This window comes from Tenrec ecaudatus, chromosome 12, assembly GCF_050624435.1.
Source record: "Tenrec ecaudatus isolate mTenEca1 chromosome 12, mTenEca1.hap1, whole genome shotgun sequence".
In the NCBI taxonomy this organism is placed as follows: domain Eukaryota; kingdom Metazoa; phylum Chordata; class Mammalia; order Afrosoricida; family Tenrecidae; genus Tenrec; species Tenrec ecaudatus.
Genome location: NC_134541.1, coordinates 119,400,159 through 119,421,634, shown reverse-complemented (window position 1 = coordinate 119,421,634; position 21,476 = coordinate 119,400,159). Strand labels below are relative to the sequence as shown.

At 44.9% G+C, this 21,476-nt stretch overlaps 1 protein-coding gene across 1 annotated transcript; it reads left to right on the top strand.

The window, feature by feature from the left end:
* Positions 1–1,006: 1,006 nt before the first annotated feature.
* NDUFAB1 (NADH:ubiquinone oxidoreductase subunit AB1) lies at positions 1,007–20,070 on the top strand. Its single transcript, XM_075564616.1, has 5 exons — positions 1,007–1,211; positions 12,463–12,585; positions 15,309–15,396; positions 19,135–19,234; positions 19,888–20,070. Exons 1-4 carry the CDS (start codon positions 1,044–1,046, stop codon positions 19,224–19,226), a joined length of 471 nt encoding a protein of 156 aa, XP_075420731.1. The 5' UTR covers positions 1,007–1,043; the 3' UTR covers positions 19,227–19,234; positions 19,888–20,070.
* The last annotated feature ends 1,406 nt before the right edge of the window (positions 20,071–21,476 follow it).

Sequence of the window (21,476 nt, the reverse complement as noted above, 5' to 3'; positions counted from 1 at the left end):
GTGGAGTAGTGGTGATGGAGTGAAGATGTAGAAAAGTCTGGTGGCTGATAGGAACAAGTTGGCAGATTTCATCTTCTCTATGTCCCAGTTTTTGCTAGCTTCCTGGGGCTGCAATCTACCAGGTCAACAGTTCACAATCACCAGTCACTGCGGGAGAAAGACAGGGCTGTCTACTCTCAGAGTTAATCTCGAAACTCACAGGAATAGTTACACCCTGTCCCATAGGGTCACCATGTTATGAGTCCACATCAACTTGATTGGGTTGTTTACAATTTATTCAAGTTTTAGACACACACATTGTTTTACATCACTTCCTCATTATTAGTTTCAGTTATATATTTAAATCTACTCCTGCTTTTCACCTATTTTTATTTTAACACTTATTTTGTATTGTTTTGCATTGTCTACTTTTAAGTTTTTAAGCTATGAAATAAATGTTAATACCTACGTTAGAATGTGTCATCAAAACTTTTAAATAAATAAGTTTTAGAACCTTAAGGAATAACATGAATTAAGGATTAAGACTTAAGGGATAGAGTTAGAGCTAGGGTTAGGGCTAGGGCTAGAGCTAGAGTTAGGTGTAAAGCCAGGTTAGGCCTTAAATTATAACATTGGAATTAAGGATTAAGAGTTAATATACAGAGTTAGAGTTAGGGGTAGGGCTGGGCTGGGGTAGGGAAAGGGTGAGTGCGAGGATGAAGCTGAAGGTTAGGGTTAGGGCAAGGGCTACAGCTAGGGCTAGGGGAAGTCTAGGAAAAAAATAAGTTTTAGAATATTCAGAGATTAAATAAGTTCCTTTTTTATATATTTTTATCAGTATGTACGAAAATGTATCTGCACAGTGCTCTGCATGCCATGGGCTGCCAAACCGAATGGCCATGTGCCTTGGCCCGGGGGATACAATGCTGCCAGGATCCTCCAGTCCGCCAGGGGCCGCCAGCGCCGACGGCGCCCCACGGCACCACTGTGTGTTGTCTGCGCCGGGAGAGCGGGGAAACCAGGCCTTGAGGCTGCGGCGCAGTGCATTCTGGGTTGGTGTAGCCATGGCGGCTCGTGTCCTTTCCACCTGTGTCCGCCGCCTCCCCGCGGCCTTCGTGGCGCTGCCTCGGGCCGCCACGCTGGCCGTGACCCGGCCACTCAGCACTACTCTGTTTCCCTCGGGGATCCGGACGAGCCCCAGGGCTCCGCAGTCGGCCTCGGTGCTCGTGCAGGTGAACTCACGGTGACTTTGCTGGGGCCGGCGGGGTCAGGGATCGGGCATGCTCGGAGACGAGGCGGAGCAGGCTGAGGTGGGAGCGGAGCCAGTCAGGCTCCGAGGCGACGAGTTGGGCCTCGCCTGGTCTGCACGGGAGGGCCGAGGAGTCCCAGGCCGGGCCGCGAGGCCGTCGGCCGCCTGCGACGTGACCCCGGGGACATTTTGGCTCGCTCCCCGACCCTGCCGTGCTTTCAAGCTAGGTTATCTAGTAGTTCGGAGCAAAACCTCAAATCTCTCGAACGCTGGCCGCCATTTACTGAAACGGTACAGGTCTCCCGGGAGCCTCAGTCTGTGTCACTGGTCTACTCCATGGAAGTGCAATGAGGTTTAGACAAGATTTAGTGCCGGGCTGGAGGACCGAACTCTCGATGTATTCGCCCCCGTTATCTATAGTGTGATAACAATGTAAACGTTCCAGGGAAGCCTGATAGGCCGCAGCCGTCTCCGGAGGAGTGGTCTCCCCAGGTCTGTCTTAAATTTCTCTAGTGCCATCTTTTGCTCAACTCCGGAACCAATGGACGTTTAGGGTGGGAAGTAATAGTGCCGCTTTCTCCTCCCGTGAAGATTGACAGTAAGGGAGACCCATAGGGGCAGTTCCCCTCGGTTCCCTTTGTTCCATAGGTCTGTTATAAGTCAAAGTCGACTCAGCGGCAGTGAGTGGTTTATTTTAATTCTGGGGGGTGCGGCGGGGTGGTGTATTTTAGTTAACTGTTGAAACCTGTGAGCGGTCAAAACTGAGTAAGGCAGTGATTGTCAATTTTAGCGCTTATTCAAATCACCTGGGTAACTTTAAATTCCCGTATCCCCATCTCCATTCTGATTCTGGCTTGTAAGGTGTGTATCTGGCATGGATTTTATATTTTGAAGTTTCCCACATGACTCTGAAGTACAGCTAAGGTAGAGAACGAATAGGATAGCATCTCTCAAGGTCAAGATGAGAAACCCGTTTCTAATTCTTGGACTTACGCTGACACAATGGCTTCAAGTATGACTAAATGTTAGAATTTTTAAAATACAGGTGTCTAAACCAATTCAGTCAGTATCACTTGAGCTGAGGCCTCGTCATCTAGTTTTAAAAGTCCCCAAGTGCGTTTGTTGAGCTTCCCAACTAGTGTGATGGATTAGTTCAGAGTTTTGTGCTATTGGCTGAATCAAAAAGTTAACTTTCACCTTAAAGCTAAAGAAAGGCTGACTGGGTAGTAGGTAGGGTCACTGAGTGTTTTGCTCCTGCTTGTTACTTATTTCAACGTTGGGGCTGAAATGTAAACTGCAAAGTGGCTGTTCCAATTCTTAAAGCAGTGCTTTTCAAAGTATTTTTTTAAATTAAAAGATTATTTTATTGGGGGCTCTTAACAGCTCTTACATCAATTGTATCAAGCATATTTGTACATGTGTTGTCATTTTCTAGACATTACTTTTTATTGAGCTTTTGGCACCTGCTCCCCGCCCCTCTCCTGACCCCTTGGTAAATGATAAATTATTGTTATTTTCACATCTTTGACCAACAGCTGTTTCCCTTCTCCCATGGTTTCTGTTGTCTGTTCCCCTGGAGGTGTGGGGGTGGTGGTGGTGAACTCCCTTGCACATACAGATCATTCGGGTTAAAATGCAGATTCAGATTCAGTAGGTCTGGGAAGGGGTATGAAAGGGTTAATTTCCACCGGGTTTGTCCTGAAACTACGCTTTTGAGTGGCAAACCACACTTTGGGGTGAGACTTGAATATGCCTCACTACGTCTGCTTCATACAGCAGGAAAACTATTTACGTACGTCCATGAAGTGGGTTTGACCAAGTGTGCCCATTTAGCCACCTCACATCCTGTGGATTGAGGTGGAGAATAAATACTTATTTAGTCAGAAGATCCCCAGGGGCAGCTATGTGCCGGGCCTGAGGATAGTTTCTGATACTGAGGTGAATGTGAAAGACATTTGTCCATCTTCGTTGGACTCTGCAGCCCTTGCATGAAATTTGTCATAGCCTTGGCTGGTGCTATGTTTGGGGGCCTGTTGTGACACTGTTCTTTCATGATTTTCTTAGCACTGGACCTACAACATTTCTAACACTTAATATCATTGTGCTCCCACGTTCTCGTTGCACACAATGTCCTCCAACCGCCCCTTCCCCTGTGAGTGTGTGATGCCAGTCCCCCCAAATAAACCATCATTAGTCTTCATCTGGACTAGGGCTTGTCATGCCCCTCCTCTGCGGCCACAGGATTTTCTTCTCAAATCCATCCGTGCAACTACTTATTCATTTATATCTACTCCCACAGAGACCTAAGATATCATTCTTGCATTCAAAAATACAAGGTCATAAACTAGAAGACAGTAAGAAAAATGAAAAACAGGGTCATGACCTAAAATGGACCCTGAAAGTCTTATACTTGGTCTAAACAAACAACAGAACTGAAAAATCCAATTCAACTGCCATCAAATCAAACCCAACTCAGAATGACCCTGTAGGGAAGGGTAGAACTGCCCCCTGTGGGTTTCCGAGACTGGAAAACCTCATCTTTCTCTCAAGGAGCAGCTGGTGGTTTTGAACCGCTGACCTTAGGGTTAGCCACCTAACATATAATCCACTATGCCACCGGGGCACTTTATACTTGGTCTAGGTGAGCCATAATCCAAATTTGCTAGCAGCCAGAAACACAGAGAAAAGTTCCAAATATCTCTCTGCAGCACAGTTCTCAGATGAAGGTAAACATCTTGTACAGGAAAAGCTTGACAGTTTTTTGTATTGGAGCCAGACTGAGATGTCTGACAGCAGTGGAACCAGCTAAGATCCCCTTCCCACTGTCATTCATTCCTTGGTAAGAAAAAGGTCCTGGCCCTGACGTCAGTCCCCACAGTCCTACAGTTCTAGACTCTGACTCTTTACCCGTAGTGCCTACCCTTATGTACCACCCTGCACTGTACAGCAACATGAACAACTGTCGATCCACACAAGACACTCCACTCTTGTGCCTCCTCGTGATTTGCTGGCCTGCCTTTCCTGCTCCTTAAATAATCTGACCCATGCTTCCCTTCCCTTCACAAAGATTGGACAACTGGTTATTGACACAGCCTAAAAACACCTCAGTGGTGTCTCTTGCTATATTTTATTAAGGTTAAAATCTTTTGGGGTTGATTTTTTTCCTTTACACTTGTAAACAGCTCTTAGGTAGAGACCATGTCTCACTCATTTTTGTATGTCCAGCCATTGTTGGAGTGAAATCTCTTTAATATGGCTCTTCTATCCATGTCTCTTAACTCCCAATGAATGACTGGGTGGGACTAGGCAAATAGAGGGGATTTGTCAGTTTTCATTGCCACTTCCCTGGCTGTAAGGATGAGCTGTCAGCAGGGAGAGAGAAATCCCAGGACCATCAGAAGAGTCCCCAGTGTGACAAGTTCAAGATCTGTCTGAAGTGGCGAGACCAAAGGCTGAGGCAAGGAGACCATTAGACAGAAGGGAGGCGCAGCACAGCAGGCTGGCCGCTTGGCCCATAGAAGCAGAGACCAAGGTACCATGTTGCTGAGAAGCTGAGGACCAGAGAGAGGCTTAGTTGCTGACTGAGGAGAGGTGGCGCTGTGAACCAGTGACTGTATCGTTAGTGTTTTCTGCTTTTGGCTTGTGGGGACTTCCATAATAAACTTCCGCTTAATTGTGAGTGTCACCTGTGGTTCTGTGTGGCCATTGCAATGAATTCCCCAACTTGGCAGAGTCGAGTGCTATGCTGGTGTGAGGACAGGTAAAGAAGGATAGAGGCTGGAAGCATGTCTGACGTCTGCCTGTGGCAGTAGGCAAGCCAGACGGTTTTCTGGTAGAAAGGTAATGCTCGACACAGAGGTAAAGCTTGCGGGTAGTCACCACTTGAATAAATACAGGTAAGACATTGTAACGTGTGAGAACAAACGCCCTGTAAAAGCAACGAGAGGCAGCCTAACTAACCTTCCGGGGTGCCTGATACTTGAAATAGCAGAACAGGCCAGCACGAGTCTGACCCTTGCTTTCCTTGTGGCTGACCCTGGAGTGTTTATGGAAGGGAGCGCATGGCTGAGGCAGGAAGACAAGTGTGATGGTGCTTGCTATATGTCACCGAGGCGGCAGGGGACCACAGATAGGGAACATGGAGCGCACGTTTGTTGTAGAAGTGAATGAGAATTCTCCCGGTGGGCCAGGCTGAGTGATGTGGATGAGTGGGGAGGGAGCGAATGGGGACTGCTGGGCTTGGCTGGAAGGTGCTGATAGTGTGAGCACAGAAGAGTGAGCGGTGTCCTGCAGCCAGGAGTTCTGGAGACGGGTGAGGAGCGCCTTCCCAGACAAACATCTGTTCCCCCTGGGTAGAGCTGTACTGCACCCAACAGATGGGCGAACGGTTTACGAGCCCTGTTTCGGAGGCCATCACCCAAGGAAAGGACCACGACCAAGTACTTGGGGCTGCTCTCCAGCCAGTTCACAAACTGGCATGCCGTCCTCAGGATTCAGTGTGGTGAGGGTTGGGGGGGGGGAGGCTCCAACACATGGCGACCTTGTATAGCAGAAGGGAAAAACGCCTTCTGTTTTTATGACCCTCTGGTGGCATGGTGGTGATGAACCAGAAGATCGGCAGTTTGAAACCACTCGGGAGAAAGAAGATGGTTTCTACTCCTGTAATGAGTTACAGTCTTGGAAACACACCGGGACAGTTCCACTCTCAGAATCGACTCCTGAGCAGTGATTTTTTGGAGTTGTCGCTGCCATCAAGTGGATTCCAGCCCATGGTGATGTGATCGGACAGGGGAGCACTGTCCTTTGGGGTCGTCAAGGCAGTAAATCTATGCATAAGCAGACTGCCACATCTTCTCACCCACAGGGTGGCTGGTGGATTCAAACTTGACCTTTTGGTTAGCAGTTGACTGCTCAATTACTGTGCCACCAGGGCTCCTTTGATAACCCCTGGATAACCCACTGCCCTCAAGTCAATTCTGACTCCTAGGGGCCTTACAGAAGGTTTTGAGATTGCAAATTTTTATAAGAGCAAATTGCTTTCTATCTCCCCAGTGGAGGTACTGTTAGCTTTGAACCACAGGCTCTGCGATCAATGGCTCAGTGCCAAACCTGTACCACCACCAGGGTTCTTTATGACCCTACTGCCATCGAGTCAATTCTGACTCATGTAACCATAAATAGCATTTACTATGTATGTGCCAGGCAGTGGCCTAAGCCCTTTATATTTATCACCTCATTGCTCTCTAACCACACCATAGGAGGTTGGTCCCGTTGGTATTCAAGGATACGGAAGCACAGAAAGGTGCATAACCCACCCAAGACCAACTAGCTACGTAGACGATAGCCAGAGGGCAAACACAGGCAGCAGTCTGCTTCTAGCACCTGCGCTCTTGCTGCAGCTCACTGCTTTCCAGCTGACCCTGCAGCTGCATGTGAGCTTCAGGTGGAACCTTCTTTAACTTCATCACAAGCTACCCACCAGGCCCATGGAGGCACCTGGAAGTACTGCTGAGGATAATGCTGACACCTGGGAGGCCACTTGGTAGCTGTGCTTGACCACCTCACCAATCCCTTTCCTTGTCCCTTGGGCGCTGTATATACGTGCGCTTTTCTTCCTTCCTTCCTTCCTTCCTTCCTTCCTTCCTTCCTTCCTTCCTTCCTTCCTTCCTTCCTTCCTTCCGAGTTTTAAATAAAGGGTAGTTGTACATTAAGGAAGCATCCCAACCCAGTCCAAGTCTGATGTTAACCTTTTCTTTCCCCTCTCTCTGATACATTCTCTGTTAGATACTTCTATCACAATTTTTTTCATCATTGTCACTATTAGCTCATTTCTGCTGTTCATTTTATTGATGACTTGGAAGCCTCTTCTAGCCAGTGTTGATAAGTGGGTCTTGTGATAGGCCTCTCCAAAGCCTCCTTGGCCCATGCTGTAGGAAAGGAAAGAAGACCATGAGTGTAGATGGCAAAGAACAGGTTCTGGCGGCCTCAGAAGCTCAGGAAAGTACCCTAAAATACCCTTGAGAAGAATACTCACAGAATTCATCTAATTACCTTTCTGATGAAATCTGATTTCAGTTTCAGCTTTCTATGCAAGGTGAGCATTCTTGATATATAGGTTTTGGCGTGGTGGTTGCACTGGGCTGCTCTACTGGGAGAGCGACAAGACTCTGCTCCCAGAAAGAGTCTGGCTAGCCAGTCGGGTAGCATTGATGAAACACACCACCCTGCTCTGGCTCTTTAATGCTTCCTCCCACCCCACTCCCGCCACTACCATGAGTCCAGTCCTAGCTCACAGATCTGGCTAGACCAGAACATGTATACCTAGTACAGGTAAGAGCCCACAACACAGGGACTCCAGAGCAGATAAACCTCTCAGGACCAATAAGGGGAGCAGCGATACTAGGAGAGTAAGGGGATGGGGGAGGGGGAGTAAGGGGGATTGTGACCATGGGAGGAGGGTGAGCGAGGTGAGATCACCTTGCAGAAATGTTTAGACCCAGATGGAGGCTGTGTTAGGGAAACAGGGCTTCGAGGGTGAGGTTTTTGTTTAATGCAGGTTCATGAGCGCTTCCCCTCTATGCTGGAAGGCTTCAGAAGGATACAATTTCATTCTCTCACCATTTGAGAGGATGGACACCCCAAACAACTGGGTACGCAGAGCTGAGCTGCCCCCGCAGTCGCTCAGGAGGGCCTGTGCCTTCTGCCTCTCCCATGTCCCAGCCATTCCCTCTGTGGGTCCTGGCCCCTCTCAATGAGGACCCCACTCACTGAGAGGTTTAAATCCAGGAGGCCCTGGGCTCACCTGGGTGTTTGGTATCAGATGCACTCACCTCAGGATACGTGTCTAATTACACGGGCCAATCAATGCCTTATTGCCAAATCAGGCCACACTTCAAGGTTTCTAGTAGACGCTACTTTGGGGGTGAGGGGGAACTCTGCAACGACCTACTCAGGTATTGGTGTGATTCCATCAGTCGGCAGTAGAGTTTACTCTTCTGTGAGGCAGAGCCATGTCCAGTTCCTGCCCGATGCATCCCCACACACAGCCAATTCCATCAACCTGGAAGTTCCTATGGGCTGGGAGGCTGGTGAGTGTCAGCTGAGCTCACAGATTATGAAGGGCCAGAAAGAAAGGCCCTGGGTCAAGGCCAGAGAAAGCTCATTTCAGGGATGACAAAGGGCCAGCCTGCAACCGACCATGCCAGGGGGACGAACAGCAGAGAAGTGGGTAGAATGAGACAGCACTCGGTGTAAGACATAAAGAAAAAATTATACATTATTAAGGGGTCATGAGGGAGGGAGGAAGAAAAACGAGCTGATATCAAGGGCTTAAGTAGAAAGAGATGATGACGACATATGTGCAGATAGATGTGCTTGACAAAATGGATGTATGTATGGGCTGTGGTAAGAGCTGTAAGAGCCCCCAATAAAGCGATTTAAAAAAAAAAGTTTTAGCCTTGGAAACCCATGGGGGCAGTTCTGCATGGCGCTATGGTATTGCTGTGAGTCGGAATGGACTGGATAGCAGTGAGTATATGAGGGAGTCAAAAAGTACTTGCTACACAACTGTAGAAACTTTTATTAAACCCAAACTATGACAGTTTTAAGCTGTTATTTCTTAGCTGGTCTTCCATCTTGATCTCTAAGCTTTGGAGGCTGTATTTCTATCTCTAACCTTTCCCTGGATTGACGCAGGCACTGTAACAATGGGCTCAAACCTAACAGCTGAGGATAGCACAGGCGCACCAGTGTTCCGTCCTGCTGTTTCTCTCAGTCAACCTGCTCAATGCTACCTAACAGCAACTCCCCCCTGAAGAGGTTTGTGCATGTCAGCTACACTGCAGGGAACAGTAGGTTGTGAATCCTTGAAGGACTGAGTCTGAAGGGCCAAGGTCAAGGCTGGAGAGTAGATGGACCCAGGTTTCTCAAGCAAATTCTCAGAAGACAGCTTTTGCTGCCTTCGGAGAATGAATGGGTGCATTGTTATGATGGGAAAAAATTCTTTGGCACAACTTTCCTGACCTTTTTTTTCACCAATGCCATTTTTCCTTTCATTTTAAAAATCATTTTATTGGGGGCTCATACAATTCTTATCACAATCCATACATACATCCATTGTGTCAAGCACATTTGTACATTTGTTGCCATCATCATTCTCAAAACATCTGCTTTCTACTTGAGCCCTTGCTATCAGCTCATTTGCTCCCTCCCTCCCTCGTGAACCCTTCATAATTCATAAATATTTCGTCATATGTAACACTGTCTGACGTCTCCCTTTATAAACTTTTCTGTTGTCCATCCCCCAGGAAGGAGGTTATATGTAGATCCTTGTAATTGGTTCCCCCTTTCTACCCCACCTTCCCTCTACCCTCCAGGCATCGCCACTCTTGAAGGAGTCATCTGTCCTGGATTCCCTGTGTTTCCAGTTGCTATCTGTACCAATGTACATCCTCTGGTCTAGCTACATTTGTAAGGTAGAATTGGGATCATGATAGTGGGGGGAGGAAGCATTTAAGAACTAGAGGAAAGTTTTATCTTTCATCGTTGCTAACCTGCACTCTGACTGGCTCTTCTTGCGACCCTTCTGTAAGGGAGTGTCCAGTTGCCTACAGATGGGCTTTGGGTCTCCACTCAGCACTCCCCCTCATTTACAATGATAGGTTTTTTTGTTCTTTGATTCCTGGTACCTGATCTCTTTGACACTTCGTGGTCACACAGGCTGGTGTGCTGCTTCTATGTGGGCTTTGTTGCTTCTGAGCTAGATGGCCACTTGTTTATCTTCAAGCCTTTAAGACCCCAGATGCTATATCTTTTGATAGCCGGCCATCATTAGCTTTCTTCACCACATTTGCTTATGCACACATTTGTCTTCAGCGATCGTGTTGGGAAAATGTGCATCATGGAATGCCAATTTAATAGAACAATGTGTTCTTGCACTGAGTAAGTACTTGAGTGGCGGTCCAATGTCCATCTGCTGCCTTAATACTAAACCTATAAATACATACACGTAAATCTATTTCTCCACCATCTTATTTAAATATATTTACATTGTACATGCTTATATTTAGACATCTGTAAATACGCTTTTTCTCCTAGTTCTTTCCTCTATTTCCTTTTACTTTTCTCTTGTCCCACTATCATGCTCAGCCTTCATTTGGGTTTCAGTAATTTCTCTTGGTTACATTGCCCTTGCTGAATCCCTACCAGGCCTCTCACACCCTCCTTGCCACTGATTTGGGATCATTTGTTGCTCCCCTGTCCCTGGGTTGGTCAACACCACCTTCTTAACCCCGCCTTCCCCTCTCCCATGTCCCCACGGAACCATTGGTCCCTTTGTTTTCTTCAGACTGTTCATCCAGCCTATCTTATCTAGATAGATCTTTAGAGATAATAATAATGCAGGAAAAAACAAGGCATGGCAACACAAGGTGAGGAAGGAGAACACAGGGATGACAACAACAAAAAACCCAATGGCCCATAAAAAATAAGTTTAAAAAAAATTTTTAAAAGAAAGAAAAATCTGTAAATAGATCAAGGTCTGATTTTTTTTGAACTCTAGGCGTGTCCTCCAGTCAAGTCCCATGGGGTACCATGCTCTGGCCCCAGAGTCTGTCCTTTGCACTCCCTCTGGGGCTCCCTGCTCAGCTCCCTCTATTGCTCTGCCGCACTTAGTGTTTTGCCTCGGTGTAGCGGGGTCAGTCCGGGCCAATCTCTACACTGAGTCTGTCTTTTTTCATTTTTTAAAAAGTTTCTTCCCAATTTTCCAGGCTTGTCCTTATCCTTCAAGACAACATATCAAGATGATCCCTTGGGAATTCCCACAAAAGAAATCACCAGGAACTTCTGATCTGACCTCTACCTTGAATTACCTGCCCCCTAGGAAGCCATTTTCAATTGGGCCCCCTTCTCTGGATCGTATTGATAAATCTAAGACTCATACCTGGTTACCATTCATTCCGCGAAATGGTCTTCATTATCTCCTAGCTTAAAAGACTCATGGAATGAGTGGCTCCTTGAACTAAAGTGACATTCATGCATTAGCTTTTGGCACCCATGGAGTTGAAAGCTCACTCAAGCCAAAATGTTTGCTTAAAATTGACAGTGCCAAGCCATGTAAAATACCATTAGCACGTAGCACATCAGTGGTGATTCTAATGGGCTTCCACGAGTTTCAGGACATCAGCCACAGTTTCTTAATTCTTCGAGGTTTATATAATCTCTCCTGGACGTAATTTTTGAGGTCTTGCCAACTTTCCTTAAAATACTTGATCCATCTGAAAAGATGGAGCAGCATTCGCCCCTAAATTTGTTGCAAAGCTTCAATGATTTGTGAAGATGTTCACTTGTGCTTTGTAAATCATTTGATAGTTGCCCTGCTCTCAAAATTATTTTCTTCCAGAGACTAACAAGTACTTTACTGAGAGAACTTGTCTGCAGCCATTAACTGAATTGCAGAGGCATGTTTAAACATGTTTTGTTTGGAATAAACCTGTGCTGAAACCTTAATATTATTTCGGTTAATTTGGTTCACAATCCTTTGTGAGTCTTGAAGACCTGAACCCCACTAAGCAAAGCCCCTTTCTATGGCAGATTATCTTAAGAAACCCAAACTGTGGGCTTACATCCGACTAGAGAAGGTAACACAGTTCAGACTCGGGAATTCCATATGAGCATCTGCTGTTTCCTCATGTTCCTCAGGGTGCCTTCCTGCATTGAGCCGGCATTCCATAGCTGTGAATGAACTGGGCCGAGCAGGTTGCTATCAGAGATGCTGTTCTGCTCTGACAAAAGGCTCAGGCCTGCGGGAAAGGGATAGGGACTGGATTGTCATGACTGTTGGCTCCTCGATCCTGTTCTTCGGGTTGCTGTGCTGGCTCCACTGAGTGTAAGCCCCAGTGAGAATTCCCTTCCACTTCACCCTGGTGTGACTGGCAGTGTCTATTGGTGGTGGAGACAATGGGGTGCTGGTGAAGACAGGCCCTTCTGCAGACATTAGATGATTTGGGTAGCAGTAGGACTGAACTGAGGAGGCAGGGGCTGGTCCTGGCCGAGTCAGGAGCCCGTTCTTATGTGGCTGAACTACTGAAACTTCTGAGACTACACAGCATGCACATGATCAGTGTGTCCTAGTGGCCACAGTGAGAATTGAATAAGCCCAGAAACTTGGTGAAAACTGTCTATAGGTGTGTGCGTTCTATATTAAAGGACACCATTTCCTTCTTTCCTTGCTTTAGGCTCCTGGTAGAGTGACACAGCTCTGCCGCCGGTATAGTGATGCCCCACCATTGACGTTAGATGGAATCAAGGACCGTGTTCTCTACGTCTTGAAACTCTATGATAAGATTGACCCCGAAAAGGTAATTGGTAGTGGTTTAATTTTATTTAAAGAATGAGTATTTACTAAATTGGTGTGTAAAATTCAAAGGGTCCGTGTGTCTTATCTGTCTGTCTATCTCACATACAAACACACACACACACACACACACACACACACACACACTCTCTTTCTCTCTCTCTAAGGCACACAGGTGGCACAGCCTACATGTTAGGCTGCTAACCACAAGGTCAACGGTTCAAAACCACCAGGTGCTCTTCTGGAGGAAGATGAGACTTTTTACTCTTGTAGAGTTAACAGTCTCTGCAAGTCAAGGATAGTTCTACTGTGTCCTATCAGGTTGCTGTGAATATATATATGAATTTATGTGCTAGACATACACATCTTCCATCTTTCTAAACACATGGCTGTTTCATGCATTGACTGTGTTCTGACAGAAACCCTGTGTAAAACACTGCCTGATCCTGTGCCATCCTCAACTATGTTGTTATGTTTGAGCCCATTGTTGTAGCCACTTGTGTCACTCCATCTCTTTGAAGTCTTCCTCTTTTTCTTCTTTTGAATCATTTTATTGGGGGCTCATACAACTCTGATCACAATCCATACATGCATCCATTGTATGTCAAGCACATTTGTACATTTGCTGCCCTCATCGTTCTCAAAACATTTGCTTTCTACTTAAGCCCTTGGTATCAGCTCATTTTCCCGTCCCTAAAGGTCTGACCCTGATTCATCATGGTGACCTTTACCAAGGACTTGTTCCTCCTGATCAGATGTCCAGCGTATATGCGACAGAGTCTCAGCATCCTCTCTTTTTGAGTATTTTGGCTGTACTTCTTTCCAGACAGATTTGTTGGTTATCCTGGTGGCCCATGGTAATTTCGGGGTGTTTGTTTTGTTTTTACCAGTACCATAATTCAAATAGATAAATGACATGTTTGTCTTTTAAAAATAAATGTATACATTTCATTCCTCACACCACAATTGTAATATCATTTTTATTGTGAACCTGGGGATTTGGCTTTATAAAGAGCTTTATTCTGAAATAAATCAGTTGTTTAAGGAATTGGATTATTGAGTTTTAATAACAGTTGGTTTGGTATGAAACATAGTAATTGTTTTAGAAGATATGTCATTTTTGTTATTTAACATACTAAGTCTTTTGCAGCAGATTTGCCCGAACGTAACTAATAGTTGTTTCATTTCTGGACTGCTGCTTTCATGGGTTTTGATGGTGGATCCAAGTTAAATGGAATCCTGGACAGTTAAAAAACATCCCTTAGGAGTATATGAAGGAGCCCTGCGAGTGTAGTTGACATGCTCGTTGCTGGTCGGAGGATGATGATCTGGGCCAGCAGACACGCTGCAGAATCTGAAAGATGTGGCCGGCTACTTGAGCACCCTGTGGGCGAGCCTGCTTTTCTCCGAAGAGCCGCTATCAGTTGTAGTCAGCTCCGTGGCAGTGGGTTTGGGTTTGGGAGTATTATGAACATTGTTAGTACCTTCTCTTTTTTAAAGTTCCTCTTGGAATTTTTCTCACAGTAAAAACTTCCTCCGTTCAGAATTGAATTTGCTCTGGGGATGTATAATTGGCTTTTTGATAAGGGTTTTGAAAAATTGTTCCTGGTGATCTTGAGGGACAAATGCAAAGCCAGGTGGTTCAGTAAACCAATCTGTGGCTCCCAACACTTTGCCAACATTCTGCTGCTCTTGAGGTAGTTTTCCTCTTTTGAAGAGTTTCTCTTGCCAACAAGGCGACAGGAAAACCTCCCTTCAGCTGTCATGAAGAGCACTTAGCAAAAAGATGAACAATCTGTTGCTAGCTTTGTGTTTATTTTCTGATTCAAAGCCCGGTTAATTGTTAACATGTAAATCACATGAAGCCCCATGATTAAGTAGCTATTGCTTATTAGGTCCTCTCTATATATAAAAGGGTAGTTTTTTCTTTTTTTTAATCATTTTATTGGGGGCTTGTACAACTCTTATCACAATCCATCCATCCATCCATCCATCGTGTCAAGCACAGCTGTATGTACATTTGTTACCATCATCGTTTTCAAAACATTTGCTTTCTACTTGAGCCCTTGGTATCACCCTCTCATTTTTAACCCTTTCCCCACCCTCCTTCCCTCATGAACCCTTGATAATTTATAAATTGTTACTATTTTTCATGTCTTACACTGACTGATGTCTCCCTTCACCCACTTTTCTGTTGTCCATCCCCCAGGGAGGGGTTATATGTAGATAATTGTGATCGGTTCCCCTTCTGTCCCCCCACTTTCCCCTTACCATCCTGGGCCTGAGGGGTTTATCTGTCCTGGATTCCCTGTGTTGCCAGTTCTTAGCAGTACTGGTGTATCTGCTCTGGTCTAGCCAGATTTGTAAGGTAGAATTGGGGTCATGATACTGGTGGGGGTGGGAGGAAAGCATTAAAGAACTAGAGGAAAGTTGGTGCTATACTGCACCCTGACCGGCTCGTCTCCTCCCTGTGACCCTTCTGTAAGGGGATGTCCAGTTGCCTGCAGATGGGCTTTGGAGCTCTACTCTGCACTCCCCCTCATTCACAGTGATAAGATTTCTTTGTTCTGGGTAAAAGGGTTTTATATGATTGTGAAGTTGTATTATATCATGCTATTTGTTAACTTATGAAGCAAGTACTTCCATTTTTTAATTTTTTTCTTTTTCACTTCTAAATTTCTTATAAAAATCCTTAAACATTTTTTATTTGATGTTCCTTTCTTGCAGCTTTCAGTAAATTCCCATTTTATGAAAGACCTGGGCTTAGACAGTTTGGACCAAGTGGAGATTATCATGGCCATGGAAGACGAATTTGGTAACATAAACAGGCTTAGTCTTGGTTTTGTATGTACTGAATGTTGGTTTAGGTTACTGATTTGGAAAAGAATGGCAGGAGTCTGAATTAGAATTTGAATCAAATGTTAATAAAAACATTTAATAGGTACTAATCATCCCACTCTCAGGGAAAAACACAGGAGGAACAATGAATGCATTTATTTCTTCATTCAGAAAGTAAGTACTGCCGGTCTCCCAGAGGACCCCATGTGAGAGCACAGGGTTAAATGAGAAGAAGGGGCCTGAAGGCGCATAGTACTTAGATCCAGCAGATGATGTCCAAGATGGAACTCAAGGCCTATGTAGCTATGCCCTGAAGGGGGTGCTGAAGACAGTGAGGCTTTCTGGCCCTGGTCTCCTGCAGTGGCTTGCGTGTGTTGTAAATGAGACAGTGATAAGGCTCCCTGGCTCCCCTTGGGTGAGAGCTGTTGGAATACTAAGGCAGGGAACGTGTGAAGCGTTCTACAGAACAGGTCTCAGTTAAAATTTCTCACAGGATTAGGTTGCTTACCAGGATAGTACAGCTGACCTAGCTGTTAAAAGAGCTCCTAGCCTGGAATTGGAGCCTGGGCAAGTAACTTCGTCTCTGAAAGGCTGTTTCATCACTGAAGTGAGATAAGTGGTGAGCCCCGTGTGATTGGGAGCGCTGTGAGGACTAAGGGGACACGTGTGCAAAGAGACAGGGCTGTGGTTCGGCCCGGAGTAGGCACACTTGAGGAATATGACCTCTCAGAACCTAACTCCTGGAAGGCTTTTTGGACAAGGAAAGTGAGACTGCCACAGAATATGTAATCGGTGTGGCTGGAATATACATGTACAGATGTTTATATTTCCACAATTTTAAATATATACATGTATATACCAACTATTCATGAAAAGGAATGAAGTATATTTCCCACACATGGCGAACCTTGGAAATACGTTGTGTTTAGGTATTGTGTTTCCGTTTATGTGAAATGGCCAGAATAGGCAACTCTGTAGAGGCAGAAAGTAGATAGTGGCCGCCAGGAGATAGAAGAAAGAACTCACAGGGATTGACTGACTGCTGATGGGTACTGGTTTCTTTGGGGTGTGATGAAAATGCTCTGGAATTAGGGCTGATAACCTTGTAAGTATACCAAAAACCATCAAATTATGGGGTGAAATTGGAACCCTTATCCATTGCTGATGGGAAAGCAAAAAGGTATAGCATGTGGGGAAAATGCTGCAGTTCTTCCAAAACCTAAAAGTGGAACTCTGCCATATGACTCAGCTTAGGTAGATGTGAAAGTAGAGACCAAAAAGATCCCAAGATTTGAAAGTAGAGACAGAAAACATTAGGATGCCACTGTTCATTATTACACTTCACAGACCCTCTAAATGCCCATCAACAAATGAATGGATAGGCTGTGTGATACTTGTAGGAAAGAGGAAGTCATGGTACATGACATTATGCTTAGGGAAATCATTCAATCTCAAAAAGAAACAGTTTGACTTCTTTTTTCACTTGCGGTAAAACGATGAGAAGGGGCAAATTTCCGAGACCCACTATGTGTTACTGGTTCTGTGGGTGAGGCAGCAGAAAGGGCAAGTTTCCGAGACCCACTATGTGTTACTGGTTCTGTGGGTGAGGCAGCAGAAAGGGCAAGTTTCCAAGACCCACTATGTGTTACTGGTTCTGTGGGTGAGGCAGCAGAAAGGGCAAGTTTCCGAGACCCACTATGTGTTACTGGTTCTGTGGGTGAGGCAGCAGAAGGGGCAAGTTACAGTGATACCTTGGTTGTCAAACTCAGTTCATTCCAAATTCATGTTCGAACACCAAAAAGTTTGAGAACTGAACATATTTTTCCCATAAGAAATACGTGAAAACCAAATAATTTGTTCTGAGACCCCAGTCTACATTTATGCCCGCACTCGGGGTGTTTCTAGCGTCTTGCACATCCCTGTCTTGGGTGCGTTGTCGCCGTCAAGTTGTTTCTGCTCACACTTTTCATTGGGCGTTTTAATCATTATTCTGTTGTTCCTAAAAATGTCAGTAACGGTGCTTTAGCAGTGTAGTCTTCAGGCGCCAAATCAGACAAGTGGCAACCTGACTCAGATTTGCAGTGGTTTCTTCCTCGCGCGCTGTCGTAGAGTCAGTTTTCCTGTTAGCTCTGCTGATGGTGTCACTGCTTTGGAGCCATGCTTATGATGTTATGCAAATAAGGGGCAAGCAAGCCCAGTGATGAATGTTGTAACACCCTCACACAAGCACTCTGTATTGTCTGAGGAGATGGTGCTTGAAGGAAGGGCTGCCCCTTGGTGTCCATGGCGACAGACAGCATGTGACTCACTACTATATATGGGGTTTTTATCAAGTCACCTTTTCAGTTCACCTATCGAGCAAAGGTAGGAAACGAACACTAAGCAGATTGTTTTGAACTTAACTGTTGGAGTAGTAGAAAGTTTAAGCTTGGCGCTACTTGACAACCGAAGTATCACTGTATAATGTGGTGGGAAAATTGCAGTTTCTATCAATGAGTTGTACACCTGTGAAAAGCTGCGTGATAGATTTACAACCATGCCCGCCCCCCCCCCCAAAAAAAAAGAAAAGAAAAAAAACCTGCTAAGGCCACTTATAAAGGGCTAAATACCTCATAGGATTGAGTTTCTTGGTTTGGAGATTGGGGTCCTGGCTTCATAGGGTGGGGCATCGCAGGTAATTGCCTAAGAATGTGTTGATGCTTTCTAGTTCACTCCGTAGTGCTTAGGGTCTTAAAAACGTGCACGTGGCTATGCAAGGCACGATTGGTATCTGTTTACCTGGAGCAGCTGAGGAAGGGGCGGGTGGGTCAGGAATAGGTGAAGCATAGAATGTATGGCTTACTGTCTCGGAACAACTGTCTGCTTCACCAGGAGACCAGAACCAGGCGGTGCCTGGCTGCCACTCCTGCACATTTTGATCAAAGACTCCATAAAAGGGTCCTGATGAAAAGGGGGGGAAATATAAAACAGAATTTCAGTTTTTTCATGCACTCCAGGTGTTCTGGAGCCATAGAGGATGAATCCCTGAAACTGTTTCCCTAGGTAAACAAAAAATTTGCCCTAAATAGTATTTTAGCTTAACTAGTAAAAATGTCTGCCTTGAAGCAATAGTGCTCTTTTATAAACACTGTGAAAGCTTAGATAGGAACTTGATGGGGCAGTGGGTTTATGTTGGTGAGGGTGGAACAGTACAAGGTGAGACTGGCTTACAAGCTGAAGACTATAATGGGGTCACTAAAGTGTAGATTGTAGAAACTTGAATTGGTATATTGCTGTGTACATTAGGAGGGAAAACATCCAATTGTATGCTTTTAAAAGATTCAACTGTTTACTTTGTATTTGATGGTATATAAATTATATATTAAACATATTCATCTTGTACTATTTTTTAAATTAAAAGATCATTTTATTTGGGGCTCTTACAGCTCTTTTAACAATCTATACATCAATTGTATCATGCATATTTGTACATATGTTGCCACCACTGTTTGTTTTCTAGACATTAACTTTCTATTGAGCTCTTGGTATCGGTTCCTCTTTTTTCCCCCTTCCCCACTACAGAGCCTTGAGAACATAGATGGCTCAAAATCTAAATGGCATCCAAGGTTGCTGGAAACTTGCGACATGCTTGTGGGTGCTAATGGATATGTCACTTGGGTTTAGTTCTAAAGGATTTGCATGTTCTATGCTTGCATCATTGTGATTTCTTTTTTAGGTTTTGAAATTCCAGACATAGACGCGGAAAAGTTAATGTGTCCACAAGAAATTGTAGATTACATTGCAGATAAGAAGGATGTATATGAATAACGTATCAGGTAAGTAATTTTACTTATAGAATGGCGATGTTCATATAATTACTCTGTAATTCTTTAACAAACAAGGTTTAAGTTATAAAATATAGGCCTGGTCCTGGATCTGCCACTCAAGAGTGGGCCGCCCGAGGGGACCATTCTTCTACAGACAGATTGGCCGGGGTTGTCAGCCTTCCTTATGAGAGACACTAGGTGCCACAGAAGGCTGAGGGGATTAGCTTGGAAACCCAAGCCTCTGTCTCAGCAAACCCAGCCTTATGTCACCAAAGCTGAGGCGGCCTAATTCCTAAAACCAGATGACAGGTCTCATAGGTAACAGGATGGACTTTAGAGTCATAAGCACCAGAGTTTTGTGCCCACTTCTGCTATATTTGGTAAGCCTGTTGTTGTTGGCCAATTGCTTAACCAATTTTCATTACGTAAGGACATATCTGAAGATTGAATAGTGTATATAAATCATCTAATACAGTGCTGAGGCCTCTCAATAAGTATTGGTTATTGTTATATAGTTTCTAGAATAAGATTTTTTTCATTAGCATATTTTATTCAGATCAATAGCTTCAGTTACCCTAAACACGGTACCTCAGAGACTATAGCTTAAAAGTCAGTTAACCATGCACTAGAAAGATGCACTGAACAGATTTTGTCTTTGCCAGACCACCTTTCTTCCTTCCCTGTGAGAAGACCAGGATGACTCTGGCGAGTGTCTAGAAGCAAGGCGGCCTAGCAGCATCACTGCTGATGTTAACAGAGTAATTCTTTTGGACTTGTATTTAAGTTGTCTTAAGTGTTTTTCCCTTTGAAAATAAATCTATAAAACTAAATTTTTTTCTCAATCATCAGTTGTCCAATGATGTTTATAAAATGCCTTTTACAGTGACAATGCTTAATATTTTCAAAGACTTATCTGATTTGGCATTAGTATATATAAAAATTGCATGCAGTGATAAATGATTTTAATGTTATAAAAAAGCCAACAAATGAGAACATAAAGAGCACCCTCACCTTTCTTTACAATGACATTTATTCAGCAGAGTTTGAGAGATCCAGCAGTGAACTAACAGGCCCATACAGTTCTTTAAATTGAAGTGCATCATTATCTAATCTGGGGTATTCCCTTGATATTCTCAAAATTTTCATCTGGATAATTTTCAACTGGGGTCAGTTACACACGGATGCATTTGACGTGGGTGGGGGTGCAGTGTGCATACGTGCTTTTTTCTAAGAAACAAGGTGAGCATTACTGCCACTCAAGTGACTACTGCGCTGAGTCTTCATCACACACCTGCAGTGAAATGGCCTCATTCACCTGGCTCCGGAGCTTTTCACTCCTAAAGGGTCCAAAATGGGCCAGGGAATGTAATGAATCACGTACAGAAATGTTCTTGGTCTTGTCATTTGGTATCTCAACAATTGCAACGACTTGGTGCAAAAAACATGCTGGCATGTTCTCTGGCAGACTGCAGCGAACTGGCCAAATTGATTAGTATAAAGTGTGTGTGTGCATTAGGGGACAGAGTAAATGATAGCACTCGGAGAGTTTTAATGTTGTCTCTCAAAAGCCTTTGAGGATTCTGCTTCGGTGGTAGGCATTGGTGGAAATGTCTTTCGTGACAGGTTGGCGTTTGAGGCCGTTCCACCAATCTTCTCACACATCGCCAGCTAAGCCACATCAGTGTTCTTGCTGTGCCACACACACAGCCAACCTACAGCTCCACTCTGAGCCAATACCTACCACAAGCCCCTCTGCCGGGGCCCAGGTAGATGTGCAAACACTTATCTGGGAGTCCTGGGAGCATGCCAGTCTAGTCAGGGAGACAAGTGCCACAGTGCCAAGCTCAGCATCACTAGTAATTTGGCTAATCAGCATCCTTTGCTGCTCCTGATGGGTAATACACAGGTCACCTCCGAGAGAACCTGGGTAAAAAGGTGGAACCTAAATCTGATGGTAAAAAATCAACAGACCCATAGGGTGGGACGTTCCATACTGCCTGGGCTTTTTCAGAAAGCCGCCTAAGAAAAAGAAGAGTTAAGTGTTCTGAATTAAAGGACACGAGAAGAACACAGAACAAAGATTTGGGGGACAACTGTACACAAATGATACAACCATGAAATTCCTTAGCCGTGTGAGGGAGAGGGGTCTTCAAAAAGTTGGTAGAAAAAATGCTCTGTATTTTCCTGTGTCCATGGACTTTGTGTAGCCATCCCAGGTGTTAATACTGTATAACGTTCAGAGGCAGGAGAA